Source organism: Mustela erminea, chromosome 15 (assembly GCF_009829155.1).
Source record: "Mustela erminea isolate mMusErm1 chromosome 15, mMusErm1.Pri, whole genome shotgun sequence".
NCBI lineage: Eukaryota > Metazoa > Chordata > Mammalia > Carnivora > Mustelidae > Mustela > Mustela erminea.
Genome location: NC_045628.1, coordinates 69,906,780 through 69,926,184, shown reverse-complemented (window position 1 = coordinate 69,926,184; position 19,405 = coordinate 69,906,780). Strand labels below are relative to the sequence as shown.

Below are 19,405 nucleotides of genomic sequence, written 5' to 3'. Positions count from 1 at the left end.
GAGCTTTGTTTTGAGATAACTGTAGATTCACATACATTTAAGAAATAAGACATTCCTCTGGCAATTCCACACAAATTTTAGGATGATTTCACTTATATGTGAAACATAAGGAATAGTGCTGTGGACCACAGGAGAAGGGAAGGAAAATGGAATGGGAAGAAATCAGAGAGGGAGACAAACCATGGGAGACTCTGGACTCCAGGAACCAAACAGGGTTACAGAGGGGAGGGGTGGGGGAATGGGGCAACTGGGTGATGGGTATTAAAGAGGGCATATGTGGTGATAAACCCTGGGTGTTATTTATACGCAGCTAATGAATCGTTGAATACTGCATCAAAAACTAATGATGTACTATATGGTGGTTAACTGAACATAATTTAAAAAAACAAAATAAGACAGATCCCATATGCCTTTTACCTAGTTTCTGCCAATGGTAACATCTTGTAGAACTATAGTGTGATATTATAGCCAGGGTATTGATACAGTCAAGATACAGAACATTTCTATTTTCACGAGGATCCCTCACATTGCTCTTTTATTGGCAACACCCACCCGATTCCTGACTTTCTTTTCCTAAAACCCCAGGAGACACTAGTCTGTTCTTCATTTCTTCACTTTTGTCATTTCGAGAAAGTTACATAAATGGAATCATAAGGTAATTTTGCGCATGGGTTTTTTTCAATCAGCATCCTTCTGTGAAGATTCATCCGGGTTGTCCTATGTATCAATAGTTTGTCTTTCTTTCCTGCTGACTAGTATTCCGTGGTATGGATGTACCACATTTGTTTAACCATTTACCAATTGGAGGACATTTGGGGTGTTTCCAGTTTGGGGGTATTACAAATACAGCTGCTTATACACATTTGTGTCCATGTTTTTCTGTGAACATAAGTTTTCATTTTTCTAGGATAAATGTCCATGAGTATAATTACTGAGACAAATGATAATTGCATGTTTAATTTTTTAAGAAAACTGTTTTCCACCCTAACTATTCTATTTTACATTCTATTCTATTTTACTCATTCTTGGGTCATGAGTGACCCAGCTTCTCTGTATTTTTACCAGCATTCTGTGTTGTCACTTTTTATTTTATTTTAGCAATTCTGATAGGTGTATAGTAAATATCTCATGTGGTTTTAATTTTCCTATCCCTAATGGATAATATTATTGAACATCTTTTCATGTGTGTATTTGCCATCTGTATATCTTGTTTCGTGAAATGTCTCTTCAAGTCTTTTGCCCATCTTCTATATGTATAGTTTAATTTTTTTAGGTTTTAGGTTTTTAGGTTAGGTTTTGAGAATTTTGCATATATTGTAAATTTTAATTCTTTGTCAGGTAGGTAGTTTACAAATAGTTTCACATACTCTTTTTATCTTAATATGTTCTTTTGTAGAGCAAATGTTTTAAATTTCTGTTTAGTTTGCTTTATCAGTTTTTCCTTTCCAGGCTTATGCTTTTTGTGTCAAGTCTACAAACTCTTTACCTAGCCCTTTACCAAAGATTTTCTCCTTTTCTTACCCCCAATTTTTATAGTTTTACAATTATACATAATTTAGAACCATTTTAAGTTAATTTTTTTAAAGATATGAGATTTAGGTCAGGGTTTTTGTTTGTTTGGTTGGTTTTTTGTCTCTATTTTTTTTAAATTTGGGGAGTTTTTTTTTTCTTTTTGCCTATGGATGTTCAATTGCTCCAGTACAATTCACTGAAAAGATATCTTTCCTGCATTGAATTGGTTTTTAACTTCTGTCAAAATAAGTTGGTCATATCTGTGTAGGTTTATTTCTCAGTTCTCTATTTCATTAATCTCTGTCTATCCCTTGACCAGTATCTCACAGTCTTGAACTATTTAATGTCTTGAAATCAAATAGACTTGTTCCTCCCATTTTAACCTTCTATTATATAAATTTTAAAGTAATCTTGTTCATATCTACTAAAAACCTTGCTGGAATTTTGATAGAAATTCTGTTAAACCTGTATATCAATTTGAGGAGAATTGATATTTTTACCATGTTGAATTTTCCAATCCATGAACATGGTATGGCTTTCCACTTTATTTAGATATTATTCTCTTTTTTCATCATTACTATGTAGTTTTCATTACACAAGTCTTCTACATGTTTTTTTTTTTAGATTTATCATTATTTCTCTTTTTTTGTAATTTTAAATTAAAATTTTCTTTCACTGTTCATGTCTTCATTGCTAGCATATAGAAACACAACTGATATTTGTGTGTTTATCCTGTGACCTTGTTAATCTTAGTCATTAGTTTCAGGAATTTTTGATAGATTTTGTGTGATTTTTTACATAAACAATAATGTGATCTGGAAATAGAGACAAATTTTATTTCTCCCTTTCCTATATTATATTCCTTTTCTTCTTTTTTGCCATATTGCATTGGCTAAAAATTCCTGTAGTATGTTGAATAAGAACTGTGAGAGAAGATATTTTGTATTTTTTACAGTTTTAGGAGAAAATCCTTCGGTCCTCATTTTTAAGTATAATTTAGCTGTAGGGTTTTTGTAGATGCTTTATGAAGTTGAGGAAGTTGTCTTTTATTCTTTTTTTTTCTGAGAATTTCTTTTCATGGATGCATGTTGAATTGTGTCAAATTCTTTTCTATATTGACTAATGTGGTCATATGATTTTTCTTCTTTAGCCATTAATGTGGTGGATCATATTAATTAATTTTCAAATACTGAGCAAAACTTGCTTCCCTGGAATAAACTTCGTCATCATGTATAATTTTTATTATACATTGCCTAATTCTATTTGCTAATATTTTATTAAGGATTTTTAGTCTATATCCATAAGGGATATTGGTCTAGTTTTATTCCTTTGTGCTGTCTTTGGTTTTTATTTTGGTAATACTAGCTATAAAATTAATTAAGAAATATTTCCTTCTCTTTTTTTCTAGGTGAAATGATGTATAATTGAGGTCGGTTTTCTTTAAATGTTTGATAGAATTTTCCAATAAAACCAAATGGCCCTGGAGATTCTTTTGGGGCAGTTTTAAATGTATTAAGTTTTCTTAATAGTTACTGATCTATTCAAATTATCTATTTCATATTGAGTGAGTTGTGGTAGTTTGTACTCTTTGAGGAATTGGTCCATTTTGTTTAAGCTGTCAAATTTATGTGTGTGGAGTATTTCATATATTTACTTATGCTTTTGATGTCTTCAGAGCCTGTAATTATATATGCTGTTTCATTGCAGATATTGGTAATCTGTCTTCTCTCTTTTTCCTTTATCAGTTTTGTTGGTATTTTTTAAGACTCAGCTCTTTGTTGTATTGATTTTTCTCTATTGTTTTTCTGTTTTGAATCTTGGTGATTCCTATTTTTATCTCTCTTTTTAAAAGATTTTATTTATTTATCCAAGAGAGAGGAAGGAGTAAGGAGGGAGAGAAGGATCATGAGAGGGGGGCAAGGTAGAGGGAGAATCAGAATTCCCACTGAGCAGGGAGCCTGATGCAAGAACCCGGGATCATGATCTGAGCTAAAGGCAGAAGCTTAACAAATTGAGCCACTGAGGGGCCCGATTCTCAATTTTATCTTTATTATTTCCTTCCTCTGCTTGTTGCTCTTACTTTTCTATATTCTCAAAGTGAGAGGTTAGAGTATTTATTTGAAATATTTCATCTTTTCTAATGTATGTATTTGTACTATAAATTTTCCCATCATTATTATTTTAGCTGTGTCCCAGAAACTTTGATATTTTTATCGTAATTTTTATTCAATTCATTTTATTTTTTGTTTTCCCTTGATTATTCTTTTTTGACTCATGAGTTATTTAATAGTGTGTTGCTTTAGTTTCCAAGTGTTTAGAGAATTTTTTTCTCTTGCCTTTCTGTTACTGATTTCTCTTTGTTCCATTTTGTAGGATTGTACCAATTCTTCTAAGTTTGTTAGATGTGTGTTGTGGACCAGCATATGGTCTATTTTGGTAATATAGGTAATATAAGTTCCATCTACACTTGAAAAAAATGTGTATTCTGTAATTGTTAGTTGGAGTATTCTAAATATGTTGGCTTGTGATGGTATTGTGTTCTTCTATATCTTTGCTGAGCTTCTAAGTGTTCTATCAATTGCTGAAAAGAAGGGTATATATTCACACACTATAACTGTGTATTTTTCTTTGTCTCTTTCAGTTTACCAGTTTTTGCTTGACTTGGTTTGCAGATCTGTTGTTTGGCACATACACATTGGGATTTGTGTCTAATTGGTAGATTGGCCCTTTTGTCTTCATAGGGTCCTTCTTTGTCTCTAGTAATTTTACTTTTTTCTGTAGTATGTGTTTATCTGGTATTAATATAGCCATTCCTGCTTTCCTTTGATTAATGGCTGAATGATCTTTTTTATTCTTTTATTTTCCACCTGTCTATATTAGTATATTTGAAGTCTGTTTCTTATAGACAGCTTTCTTTTTAAAACATTATTTTTTGTTGTTGTTATCCTTGTTTTTTATTGCTCTGTTTTTCCTGTCTTCCTGTGGATTACTTGAACATTTTTTGGAATTCCATTTTGATTTATCCATAGTGTTTTTGAGTGTATAGCTTTATATAGCTTCTTTTAGTGGTTGCCTTTTTAGTGACTGGATATGTATTTTTTCACAGTCTACTGTTGATGTCATTTTACCAGTCCAAGTGAAGTACAGAATCTTTACTTCCTTTACATCCCTTTACCCTCCCCCACTTAGAGTATATCTGTCGTAAATATTACCTCTACGCACACTCAGAACCACAGCAGATGGTGTTAAAATTTTTGCTTAATAATAAAACATAATTTAGGACACTAAAAAAAGAAAAGGAAAACCTATATATTTACTCATATTTTGCTTATCATGTTCTTTTTTGCGTCCTGGTGTTCCAGTGTTCCTTTTATCACTTCCTTTGTGTTTATAAGACTGCCTATAGCCAATTTTTAGACTAGCCCTGATGGCAACAAATACTTCATTTTCCTTCATCTGAAAGTTCTTTATTTTTTATTCCTGAAGGATAATTTCACTGGTTGCAGGAAACTGAGTTGACAGCTCTTTTTTTCAGCACATAAAAAATACTTGGCTATTTTTTCTGGCCACCATAGCTTTTGATGTAAAATATGCTGTCATTCTAAGTGTTTTATATCTGTAGATGAGGTGTCATTTTTCTCTGGCTGTTTTGTAGATTTTTTTTTTCTTTATCCTTTCTTTTCAGATGTTTAATCATGATGTGTCTTGACATACATTTCTTTAGATTTATTATATATGGAGTTTAGTCAGTTTCTTTAAATCTATACATTATGCTTTTGGACTGGATTTAGGAAGTATTCAGCTATTTTTTTTTAGGGACTGTTTCATCCCTGCTTTCTTTCCTCTCTCCTTCCAGAACTCCAGTGACTCAAATATGTTAGATCCCTGAGGCTTTGTTCATTTTTTTTTTTCAGTCCATTTGCTCTGTTATGCAGATTGGGCAGTATCTATTGTTCTATCTGCCGTTTAACTAGTTTTTTCATCTGTCCCTTCCATTCTGTTGAGCCCATCCACTGAACTTTTCATTTTGGTTATTATATTTGTCAGTTCCAAAATATTTGATGCTTTTTTACATCTTCTAATTTTTTGCTAAGTGAGACTTTCAGTTTCTTTCCTGTGGCTTGCTATTTTTTTATTTGCTCCAAACATGTTCCTAATGTTCAGTGAAGCATTTTTCAAATCACACATAGTTTAGAACCCTTGCCAGAAAATTCTAACATCCCTGTCATCTCAGTGTTAGCATCTATGGGTGACTCTTTACATTCTGTTTCAGATCTTCCATGTTCTTGGTGTGACAGGTAACTTTGGATTGAAGCAGGATATTTTCTTATTCTTTTCTGAGATATTTTGTATCTTATTAAAACCTCCTATTTTAGTTGACTTTCCCTGACATCACTCCATTAGGAGAAATGGGGAAGCACTGCATTTTTACTGCCAGGTGGAGGTAGAAATCTAGTTTTCCCACTTGAACTCTGCTGACATCCAGAGAGTGAGCAACTCCTCATTACTGCTTGGCAAGGGTGGGAGTTCCCACCTCCTGTGTGGTGTCCACTAGTGGGGGTTGCCTCATTTGTGCTGATCAATGGTGAAAGTCCTAACTCTCTACTAGGCCCCCACTGATAGCACCACAGTGGGAGGGAGGACACCTCATTACCGTCTAGCTGGGGCAGGGGAGAGGGGTGGATTCCAGGCCCTCCACATGGTCTCCCACCGACCTCATGAGGGTGCAGTGCCTTGTTACCAGTCAACAGACATAAAGTCCTGGTTCCCGGTATGACCTTCTCTGATACCACCTGGTGAGGATGTTAGGATTTCACCTTGGTTAGGTTTCAGATGTAGGCTTCCCACTAATACTTTTTGGTGTGAGTAAGTGGGTCCATAGTTTCTCTTTGGTGTTTGGCTGGAGTACAATAGTTGTCTAAAAGTTTTCTGTCTTGTTGGGCTGTACCTTTCTTGGTTCTTTGGCTAGAGAAACCAGGTTTTTGTTGGGGACATTTTATTTATTTATTTATTTATTTGTTTATTTTGGTCTACTCCCATTAATCTGCCTGGGTTATTAGCCTCTTTGCTTCAAAGTTTAGGATATATTACGCAAAAAGATGACCACGGGTGTTGTTTCTTAGGCCCTGGGGTTGTTAGCCAGTCTGTCTTCTGCTTTCCACCTTTCAGAATCTTGGTATATTTGTTTTACATACAGTGTCCAAATTTTCTCATACTTAATAGGAGGAATATAGAAAATATGTGTATAATTAGAAATTTGAGATAACATTAGATCTGTCTCTCCTGCTGAGTTCAGAACTTAACTTTGACATACTCTTAAGAAAAATCTTTATGGCAAGATTTAACAGGGTCTTCCTTAAACCACTAGGATTGGTTTTATTTTTAAGGATAGAAATGGTCCTATTTTATTTCATTTTATTTATTTATTTAGAAAAAGAGAGAACACAGTGGAAGCAGGGGTAGAGGCAGAGGGAGAGGGAAAGAGAGAATCTTAAGCAGGCTCCATGCCCAGCATGAAGTCCAGTGCAGGACTTGATCTCACAACCCTGAGATTATGACCTGAGCTGAAATCAAGAGTCGGACACTTAACCAACTGAGCCACCCCCCGTCCCAGAAATTGTCCTATTTTAAATTAGTGACAGAGGCACTTATAACCCTTATTTCTTACAGAAAAATACAGTTATTATAATTATAATGTATAGAAAAGTATATTCAAATATACGTCAAACCTTATAATTTTAATATTCGTTTTGTATAGCCCTTACCTTGTTACGTTATTTTATAATTAAGTAGTGGAAAACAAAATTATATAGTTATACAATCCAAAATGTTTTTCAAAAGTAAATTATTTTTTTTTTTTTTTTTTTTTTTTTTTTTTTTTTTTTTTTTTTTTTTTTTTTTTTTTTTTTTAAAGATTTTATTTATTTATTTGACAGACAGATCACAAGTAGGCAGAGAGGCAGGCAGAGAGAGAGAGAGAGAGAGAGAGGGAAGCAGGCTCCCTGCTGAGCAGAGAGCCCGATGCGGGACTCGATCCCAGGACCCTGAGATCATGACCTGAGCCAAAGGCAATGGCTTAACCCACTGAGCCACCCAGGCGCCCTCAAAAGTAAATTATTGTTCTCAGTGACTGTACATGTCTGTATATCTCCAAAGTACCAAATTGGTATAATTAATTCATTGAATATTTATTAAAAACATTGTATAAAAAACAGTATGTTCTGTCTTTGCACTAGAGAAACAATGAAGAGCAAAACATACATAGTTACAGCTTTAATCAAATGTAGTATTTTTTACAATAAATGGCAAAATAAAAATGAAATCAAATCTTTTATGAAAGCATTTTATGTGTTTTTATGAATAGTGCTGCTCAGGAAAATTAGAATATTATCTCTTTAGTATGGTACTCCAAATACTGTAAATAGAGAAAAACAGACTTCTCAAACAGTGGTATTTATCACCAGTGTTTATTGAAATTAAGTTGAAAACAAAAATTATATCATGAAACATTCCATTGATATACAATGAACAGATTTCAGTATCTTCTGAACTATCTCTTGGATTTTTAATATTGGTTTAGAGCGTAACATGGTTTCGGCAATGTTACCCAATGAAGGCTATGATTGTTAATGGTTTATATTAGCTGAAAGCGGTAAAATCATCCAAGGACTCTGTTAGTGTTAGAATAATAATTTACCAAGACAATTACCACATACTGGAATTTTTTGCAGCTCTAATTCAGTATTATTAATAATGGATAAAATTGCACTTTTCTCAGGTTGCTGTGGGCAGCAGGGAATTACTTCAATGAATATTTCAGCACATTATTTTAATCATTGTTCCACCAAATCCAACTGGGCAATATTTTATGGTTCTTAATTCAGTCTACTAAGAAACCATGGTCATTAAATTGCAAACTATTTGTAGTGAGGTCTATCCTGTGATTTACAAGCCTTGTTAAAAACAGTGTAAAAGAATGAAAACTGTGCCATTAATACTTGTAATTTGATGCTGCATTTGTTACTAAACTCCCCATGATTAATGTTTTCAGTAGATGGAAGAACATTGTAGAGAAAGCATAACTGAGTGTTACAATGCTTAAAATACGAGAATGTTACTATTTTAAGTTTTGGTCATTTGTACAGGAAACGTATGTAAACACAAATGTAAAAGATAAAGATCTCCAAAATCATCTTAATTTTCCATTGAGACCAAGGAAATGAAGCTTTAATGTTGTGTAAAAAATGTATTTCCCATTTTACATTGTTATTAATAGTGATGACTGTTTATTTCCTCATTCCTAGCCAACTGCATGATTTCTGGCGTTTGGATTACTGGGAAGATGATCTTCGCCGAAGGAGACGGTTTGTTCGAAATGCATTTGGCTCCACTCACGCTGAAGCCCTTCTCAAAGCTGCAGTAGAGTATGGTCAGTACCAATGCCTCTTACACAAAAATATTCTGGATATGACATGACCCTTTGTGGTTGATAATTCATTTCTTCCTAGCACTTAAAATTCTCTAGGTTGTAAGTCAAAAATACTGTCTTCTGCTTTATCCTTCGGCATCATGCAGGTGACGCTTAACCAAGTTTTTCGCCTGTGATGTATTTTAGACCTTTCATCTTCTTAATAGAGTTTATATAACTCTATGTAAGACTCGGCATAACTGATTATTACCCAACATCCATCCATCTCATACAGCCTAAACCAAGAGTAAAGTGAATTTCTTTTTCAGTGCCTTTTCAACTTTGGTGACCTAGACAACAAGGTGTAAAAAATATATACAATTGTGATCGCATACTCAGACTTAAATATTTTTTTGTATAATTTGTATATGTGTACACACACTAATGTATACTATGTTAATATATATATATATGAAATATATATACACATATGTGTGGTGTTTTTAGGAATATATATGCACATATTTGTGTATTTAACTGAAATAAATACCTTATTAATAATCTTATTATGTAACATTTTGTATTATTATTCTATTCTTTTCAGTCTAAAAAATAAAATTAAAATAAATAAATAAATAAAATAAATCCTGCTACAATATGTCCATTTAAGTTCCCAGTCCTCCACTGGGTTGCAAATAAAATTTTAAAAAGACCATCTCACATTAAAGATATCAATTATCACACAGTAAAACTAACCCTAATTTGTCCTTTAAAAAAGTATAACAGGGATGCCTGGGTGGCCCAGTTGGTTAAGCAACTGCCTTCAGCTCATGTCATGATCCTGGAGTCCCAGGATCTAGTCCCGCGGGGCTTCCAACTCAATAGGGAGTTTGCTTCTCCCTCTGACATCTCCCCTCATCTTCTCTCTCTCAAATAAATAAGTAAAACCTTAAAAAAAAAATAAATAAATAATAAAAGGTATAATAAATAGAAAATACCAAAATATTTTTATAATTTAATAAAAATACTGCATTTTAAAATTAAATTAATATTTTCTGTCTACCTGGAAATCTAAATAGGATGGTTTTGTCCCATTTTTAAGTTCTCTAATAAGTTTAAGTGTGATTTATTATCTCAAAATTTTATAAATTCTATACACTAAGAAAATACCATTAATGAATACTGTTTATTCATTTTTGTTATTAACCACTTTTATTCTTACAATTACTTTGTTATTATTATGTTAATTTTCATTTACTTGAATGTGATAAGTGAGCCATCTGCTTTAAAATTTATGTAATTTATAAACATTCATAACTATTCATGTTCTTGATGGATTAAACAGAGAAAATACTTAATCCTGTTAAAAAGAAAATGTACGAAGCTTTTGCAATTTGTTGTGCAAATAGTCTGTGAATTGATATAATAACTTAGTAAGAGTCAAACATAATTAAATAAACACATGAGGATTTCATATGAAACTTATGCCTAAGATAAAAATCACAGCATAACTTTATATAGTAAAAGTAACTAATGGAAAGAATATACTAGAAAAAAATAGAAAAAATTAGGAAAAAACCTTACAGTAGACCAGTACTATAGAGGATTTCTTTAATCAGCAAGAGAGATCACCAAAGGGATTTTAGCACTTAAGGCATTTAGCACTTAACTTGAGGTATTGTATTTATGCTTAAAATGAGGTATTATCTTTATGCTCTACAAAAGAGATTTTTAGAAATACCTACTTCAAGTGGCATGCTTTATAATATGAACTTAAAATAATTTAAACTTCATTGCATATACCTAGTAACTTAGACTTTTTCACCAACTCATCCCGTTTGAATTCATCCCATTTGAAAACAGAAAACTCTAGGGGCGCCTGGGTGGCTCAGTGGGTTAAAGCCTCTGCCTTCAGCTCAGGTCATGACCCCAGGGTCCCGGGATCGAGCTCCATGTCGGGCTCTCTGCTCCGCAGCGAAGCCTGCTTCCCTTCCTCTCTCTCTGCCTGCCTCTCTGTCTACTTGTGACCTCTGTCTGTCAAATAAATAATAAAATCTTAAAAAAAAAAAAAAAAGAATCTGTTTTAAGAAAATAGAAAACTCTAGAGATACTTTATAGAGTTAGGCTAAATTGATATTATTTGTGATGATGAGTTGCCAAAGGTTTAATTATAGAGGATCCACATTTTACTACATTCAGCATTCTATAGGTTCTTTTAAAGAGTGTCTTAGAAAAAAAATTGGGATTCTCTGTAAAAGTGGATGCTTTAATTTATAAAATATCTCTATTCTTAAACCATTGTTAAAGCCTATCAGAAACAAATTTTAAAACCTTTTAAGACATCTGGTTGTCAGGTTTTGGTAATATAGTATCTATTGTTAATGAACCTAAAATGAAAATAGTCTAACTTTGAAATTGAAGGAAGCTCTGGGTGATACTAAATATTCTCTGTGTGGTATGAGAGTATTTTAAAATATGTAGCAGTTTATGAATTTTAAGTACTGAATCATCATCATCAGTATTCAGAACTTACTATCTCTCCTGAGTTGGGTTCTTTGATAGAAGGAAACAGGGGCATGTTTTTATTTTATTCATATCTAGAACAAAGACCACATGTATGCCATAAAACATCCAAGAAAGCTAGATGGTACCCATGCCAAATTTATTATCACATCCTTTTTCTGGATTAAGGTCATGTGATGGAAGACAAAGGAGAACTAAAACAATTCTACCTGCAAAACAATTCAAGAGCATACCCCTTCAGCCTTTATCACAGTTCACATCAGTGGACTTTTAGAACCCTGTAGACAGTAGGGAGTAAAATATGGAGGATTCTGAAGAGTGAGTGGGAGAGTACTCCCTGGTGTGATCTGTTCAAAGAAATAGAAGGAGGTGGGGCATCTGTGTGGTTCAGTTACACGTCTATCTATTGATTTCAGCTCAGGTCATGATCTCAGGGTCATGAGCTCCACATGGGGCTCCATTCTCAGTGGGGAGTCTGCTTGAAATTCTCTTTCCCTCTGCCTCTCCGCTTCTCTGTCTCTCTCTCAGTTAAATAAATCTTTAAGAAGAAGAAAAGAAATAGGAATTACAAACTGCCAAGAGAAAAATGTATTACTGAATCATCCTCCAAGCTCTTAATGTGCCTCCTAACCTATAAAGTTCTTTCTTCAGAACAAACAGGAAACAAATATCAGTAATTATTATAAAGCACTTCACCCAATAAAAATAAGTGTTGAAAACCTTAATTGAAAACATATTTTGTGTATTTTGAATAAAGCTTTTGTATTCACATACTACTAAAATATTCATATAAAAGTCAAAAATTCTGCCCATCATCTGGCCACTCTGCCTGCCTTTAAACATTTAAATATGTTTTAAGTATCTTAGAGTCTAGTGGTATGTAGACTAACACCCAAATGATTGAATGATTTGGTTTGTGTAGACATAGAAAAGGTATATTTTTTGTACAAACCTCCACATTTTGAGAGGACTTGTAGGACAAATTGAAATTCAATATGTTCCTTCCTCTATTTTAAATATTGACACTACTTCAGTTTCCCTCTGCATTCTAACTTGAAAGTTGAGCATTAAATACACAGAAACTCTGCTATAATCTCTGGTCAAAAAAATTTTGTATTCCTCTACATTGTGGCAAAAAAAATTCTTTTAGGAACAGAAGGAAATATTATGAGTGGAACTTTCATTGTGGCTAGAAGTGTTTGAATCAGTGATCAAAGTTTTCAGAATTTTAAACAAGTTGTACAAGCTGAGGAGGTAATCTTCAATTACATCGATAGGGAGTACTTACATGGCCATCAGAGCAGCCCCTGGGATTTGAACACTGGTCAGGTCTCTCTGTTCGTTCCTGGCATACTCAGCTTCCACACTGTGAGCCTGGATTCATGTAAGAGAACTGAATCTGAACTAGCAGACTTAATATTTTCTTTAAAAATTTTTTAATTATTTGATTTTTCTCTAAATTCAGACATTTACATTAAATTATAGTTAACTTTCATGGGATGGGCAGGAACATTTAGCCATAATTTGAACATTCTTTTCAGACAATTTATGTGGAGTCACAAAGAAAATATATTAACAGGGCGTTCTTTTATATGAGCAAATAATCAGAATTGGCTGTATTTTCAAGAAGACAAAAAGGACAATAATTTTGTTTCATATTGACTTTGGAAAGCTTTCCCTTCAAGTTCATTATTAAAACTTTTGGTTGACCTTTTTCTGCTGGAAAACATCTTTAATACTGATGGAGTTTTTCATGCTTCTTAGTAATACTAATGAGTTGAATAATTTATGAGGTTGTCATGTGCAAAAGATTTGGTGTGATTTGATATACTTTCCACCTTGGTGTTGGAATGTGATTAATAAAAACCTAGAGGCATGCGATTTTTTCCTGATGCTTAATGTTCTAATTTTATATGTATTCAGTATATTATTTAGGTATTTTCTAATGGTAAAATTTCATATAAGTGCAAATTTTATTGATGACTGAATTTTCAGACCATAAGGAAGAATATAAAGAACATATTTTCAAACTCATAAATACATCTTCTAACTTTCTTCTTTGGGACAAATTAGCTAATGAGGAAATGGTTGAAAAGGGAGGTTTTGTATATTGTTTATATGTTTAAATAAAACCTGAAGTGGTCAACTTCTGGTACATTTTTGCTGCTTAAAGATGATGCTGTTCAAAGGATAGTGCAGAATCCTAATAAGTTTGGTTGTCTTTGTGACTGTCGATTATCATTTAAAACTCTGTTTCCCTTCCATAAAATTATAGTGGAACAATGTTTCATCAAAGCCTAAGATTGCAAACTCCTCCATGTCTGTGATCAAAGACATCATCTTAAATAGGTCTGATCAGGCATTGCAGAAGAGGGCAGACTGCTTCAGCTGGAAGAAAAAAAAACATGAAGCAAAGATGACAAAGTTAATCAGTCATTTCTTTGGCAATAAATAATAAGATATGCTGAGAACTGCAAATGAGAATATCCTTAGGTTCCTCAGAGATGTGTCTCCTTAACACCTGATTTATCTAAGCTTGTGAAGCCATCAAGATATGACCTTGATGAATAAAAAACAGCTCTGTAATGAATCTGGAATTAAATTAGTTTTGACGATATATGCATGGCTACTGTAATGTGCTACTTGCAGAAATAAGGAAAGCACTGAGAATAAAAAATTCTAATGCATCTATAAAAATTGTTCAGAAAAAAGCTAATTATCTGACTTCTTTTTTAAGAGTTTACAGTTATTATCATATTTGAGAAATACGATTTTATTTCTTTACTTAATAGCCTATTGTTCGTCTTGTGTAGAAACACTAGCAAACATACTGTTCCTCGATAACTCCATTTTAATTGGTGTATTATTAATTGACTCTCCATATTTGGAATGAACTAGGTGATCTGATTATGGTTAAAATAATTCACTGAGAATTGAATGATGTAAACTCTTCGAAAAGAGAGGGAGAAAAAGAAATGTAGGGGACCATCTTTCAGCTCTTTTTGGTGCCAGTGTCATATTGTAATATCATAGCATTCTCTTCAACCTTTGATTCTTTTTTTCTTTTTTTTAAGATTTTTTTCTTTATTCATTTGAGAGAGCACATGAGTGAGTGAAAGCAAGACTGGGGAGAGTCAGAGGGAGAGGGAGAAGCAGACTCCCCACTAAGATGAGACCCTGAGATCATGACCTGAGCCTAAGCCAGATGCAGAACCCACTGAGCCACCAGGCACCCCTTTACCCTTTGGTTCTTATAGTCTCTTAAAATAATTAAAACAAATTATATAATTGCTAAGTTGTAAGATATTCTTATCAAATCCACTTCACAGACTATATAGCATTTTTGTATCAACAAATGTTATGGGGCACCTGGGTGGCTCAGTGGGTTAAGCCTCTGCCTTCAGTTCAGGTCATGATCTCAGGGTCCTGGGATCGAGCCCCGAGTTGGGCTCTCTGCTCAACAAGAAGCCTGCTTCCCCCTCTCTCTCTGTCTGCTGCTCTGCCTACTTGTGATCTCTCTGTCAAATAAATAAATAAAATCTTAAAAAAAAACACAAAAAACAAATGTTCTAACAACTCCGTTTTGTGTTGAAGATTCGGATGGTAGGCTTTAAACAGATTCAGAAAAAAATCAAATAACCTTACTACTTTAAGAGCATTTATTGAATTTCTTCTGCATGCTAAGCGTGTGCTAAATGCTGGCCTCAGAGTTTGAGACAGTTTCTACCTTCTAGGAGCACACAGTGTAGTGTGGTGCTTTGTAACAGTTGGGGAGGTACACGTGTGTTACGAGCATCTACTGAACAGAGACTGCTGCTAAAATATCCTGTCATGCACAGGAGAGTTTCCACAGAACAATGACAATGCAAATTCAACCCTAAATGTCACTAGTCCCAAGGTTAAAAAATCCTGGTTTACTGGAGAGAAATAGTTATCATAGACAGAGGTAGTCATAGTCGTTCATAAAGTAGCACAGGTGGAGAGAGTGACTAACTCTGAGTCTGGTGAGTTGGAGTAGACTTTGCACAAGTAACTACTTAGGAACTGTCTTGTGAGAAGATCAGGTAAGCCAGGAATGGCAGTAGTTAAAGAAATTACCAAGACATGAAGGCATAAAAGAGCCTAACGTATTCCTTTAAATGGCCTCAATATTTTGCATTTTGTGCTCAGCCACTTCATAATGATTTCAGAAAATACCTGATTTTAGATGTGTCATAATCTGCGATATAAACCACTTGAAAACAGGAAATGATATCTTCTATTTATTTCATTTAGAGTATCCACATTAATTCAATTTTGTGCGTTTAGTTGCTGGGGTTCTTTTTTTTTTTTTTTTTCCACTGCTGCTTTTTCAATTTAATTGATAATTGATTAATTTCAGGGTATACATATGGTATTTTAGCCACATCTTTTCATCATTTTCAGTAATAACATTGAAGGATGGGAGTCCTGTGAAATAGGTCTACAAATATGGTGTTTTCAAATTTTGAAATTTTTTTTTTATGCCAGCACTTTATTTCCACTTAAAGCATCAAAGGCTGTGTAAGATAGAGAGCTGACAAAATTATATTATTGCTGAGTGGCATAGAACTGTTCATAATCTTACTTATATCCTTTTAGACTAATTTTTCACTAAGTGTATACACAGTTGGCATTTAGAAATAATTACAGCACACTATGATAAATATTTTTTATTGATGTGTATAAAATGCTGTCTGAGCTCAGTGAAGGGGTTTGCCTAACTGAAGAAATAAATTTTAGCTGGACTTGAAAGGGTGAATAGAGATCTTCCTGAGCCAGTAGGTGAGAAGGTGGCCATGTGGAGCAAGGGACCACACCACATGACATAATGTGTCCTGGGAATGCAAGATGGTGGTGTGTGATGGAACACAGGACAGTGTGGGGACATAGTACAAAATGAGGCTGAAAGACCTGTTAGAAACCATTTTGTACAAGGACTTCTCACTAGGTAGAGCCATTAACGAGTTTTTATTTCAGAAAATGACAGACCAGAGAAGTTAGGTGACATGCTAACTAGTAAGTGGCAGAGAGAACAAAAACTCAGTCTCAACACCCTTCTCTTACTGTACAGTGTGTTCCTGTTGGTACATTTGGAATTTTCTTAACTGCAAGAGCGTTATTGAGCATTTCCCCACTTTAAACTTTACCTGTTAAATTTTGGCTTACTCTTGTATCCTATAGAGATATACAATCCATAAAAACATATCATATCACTACAGATGAACTTAGTGTCATTTATAGAATGCACTTCTGTGTCATTTACAAAAATGTACTTTAAAATATTCTGGGTGTTTTTAAAAGTGCTTTAAATAACCAATATCAGCTCCAACCTCTTAGCTATTCCAATTTTTTTAATACCTAAAAAGAAATTTTTGTTTATTACTTTTTTTTCCCCATGTCTCTGAGCCAGTTGCTTATCTAGCCAAAATACCTCCTACTCCCATTTCCCAGGGTTTTAAAGGAAATTTTGCACACGGAAGTGTGTGACAGGCTTTTCGAAGAAAAAACAAGCATCATTCCCCAGGTTGATACCACCCACTGCCAGGGGAAGCGTGCCCACACTCTCAACCCTCCTTTAAGTTGCCCGAATCATCTTTTCTTTCATTCCCAGGAGAGCCAGAACTTTCTTCCATTCTACTACTCATCTACCATCTACTCCTCCTGACTCATCATGCAAATATTCTTTAATTCTTTTTTCTTCCTTTCTTCCTTCTTTTCTTCCTTCCTTCTTTCCTTCCTGAAGAGAAACATGCTCGTTGTAGAAAATCTAGAAATGCCAGAGAAGTACAGAACAAGGATAAAAGTCACTACAACCATGTAAACATAGCTTATTTTGCTCTTTTCGATGGACTTAATTTCATACTACTCTTTTTCTAAGCGCATTTTAACATAGGAGCCATTATTCAAAGATGAATAATGCATCATTCTGCTTTGTGTGATATTTAGAGGTTTCCAAACTGCCCCAAGTTTTCTATATGTTTTAGCATTTTTTCCCACAAGTAAAGTGTGCCATGTGATTTTGAATATAATAAAATCCTAGTTCAAATATTTAAAAATTATTCTAACTTCATGGCTAATCAAAAGCCTCTCAAGTAGTATCCAGTCTAAAATGCACAGGGATTCCACATTTATCATCATGTATATTCTTAAAATATGATTTATCAAATTTCCTTTAAAAAGCACAGAATGCAGTTTTCTGCATTCACTCCATTAAGAAGTTTATTAAGTTAGCATTTTATACTTATACAGTGGTGCACTTAAATTCAATAATATTTTCTTGCACCTTTTTAATTGCATTTTTTTCAGTTCAAAAATGCTATTTGAGAATATTCCCTTTGTTGGTCTGCTCTAAGAAATATTGCTTACATATGAATATTTTGAATTAGGAATAAATGAAATTCCATTTTTGCTGTCAGAACCAAATTGTAAAAATGCATTGCATGTCTTGGAAAATCAGTATACTCTATTAGCAGGCCTGTCAATATAAAAAGTGCATTCCATTTCCACCTCTTGCTCTAATAACCTTTTCTGTGTTACTCTGAGGCAGTTCACATAATCAGAGTATATTGTCAGCTTACTGGAGTTGGGGAAGCATGAAATGAAAATCACGTTAATATTGATCCAATTCTTTTACTTGCAAGTGTCCTTGATGTCCTTTTCCACTGAGCAATAACTGTTGATGTTAGGTAGCCATTTTCCTATTTTATTTCTTATAGTCCAGCAAATCGTTTACAAGCATAACTAATCTGAATAAGAATTTACCACTTAGAATAATTTCTGTGAACACTTTATCTTAATTAATGCCTATACTGCTAATTCTGCATTTTACTATTCCACTGAATATTTTCTTTGAGAAAGGCATACCTGCAGATATAGTGTTTGTCTAGTTTGAAACAAAAGTCTATGCAAGTTCTTCATTGGTAAAAACACAGACTCTGATTTTATGTGCTATAAGAATGTGCTAAAATGGACCATAAGTAACATCAATGATTGATTTAGGCAAGGATTACTATTTTGGAATCAAGTTCATTATAAATTTGAAGCCTGGTATCTTGGGTTTTTAGTTTTTTGGTAGTTTGGATAATACCTCGTTCGGTTATTAAATATATTCGCAGTCAGCAAAAATGAAGTGGGAACCACAGTTAAATCTAATGTATTCAGATTAAAATACCCACAACTAAGAAAGGAGGAATTTGGTGGCTGAGAACTGTCTGGATTTCTTCTCTGTGTTTATTAAGTCTGGTCAATAACCATTCAGATTTTTACTTAAAGTATATTTGAAACAGCAAATAAAAACCATCTATTTCATTTGTGAAAATACTTGCTTTCGTAAAATGATTTTGTGTTGATGAAGTGAATCTCCTGACTCAGCACTAGGTATAAAAGAGGAAAAAAGATACCTGAGATTTCTAGTCATTCTATTAGTAGAGTTTCATTCAGTATCACTAATAGGCTTTTATCATTAGGATGTTTCTACTGCAAAGTATGAGGGTTTTTTGAATACTGTTCTATATAAAACATGATTTCTTTTAGTCCTTAGTCTTTAGTAAGTCTCTCCTTTTATGTCAGCATTATTTATGTTTTTTTGAGGAAAGAAATGCTACATCTCTGTATAAAGGCAAACACAAAATTTAATTTTTAATTTAAATTATTGACAATGAAACAAATTTACTTTTTACTAAAATAGTAAAGTATGTTGTGTGTATGTGTGATATATATCACACACACATGCTTTCTTGTTAAGGTCAGAATAATATATTTTGAGTCATAGTTTTCTCAATATAGTAAAAAATGTTCTTTCAACTTCTTTGAAACGTTCGACATTATAAAGTTCTCAGCAGTAGATTGATTCGTACCTATTATTGCATGATAACATGTCACCATATCTAATGTAATTAGTTGAGAGTTACATTTATCTTAAAATCTTTTCTTTTTAGTGAA

At 33.4% G+C, this 19,405-nt stretch overlaps 1 protein-coding gene across 9 annotated transcripts in view; it reads left to right on the top strand.

Annotated features, from left to right (window-relative positions):
- NBEA (neurobeachin) overlaps positions 1-19,405 on the top strand; it is a 678,194-nt gene that overhangs the window by 442,223 nt on the left and 216,566 nt on the right. For all 9 annotated transcript variants that reach the window (XM_032314437.1, XM_032314438.1, XM_032314436.1 and 6 more), the window contains one exon: positions 8,817-8,941. In XM_032314437.1, coding sequence (XP_032170328.1) covers positions 8,817-8,941 — 125 coding nt within the window. The remainder of the gene's footprint in view (positions 1-8,816; positions 8,942-19,405) is intronic.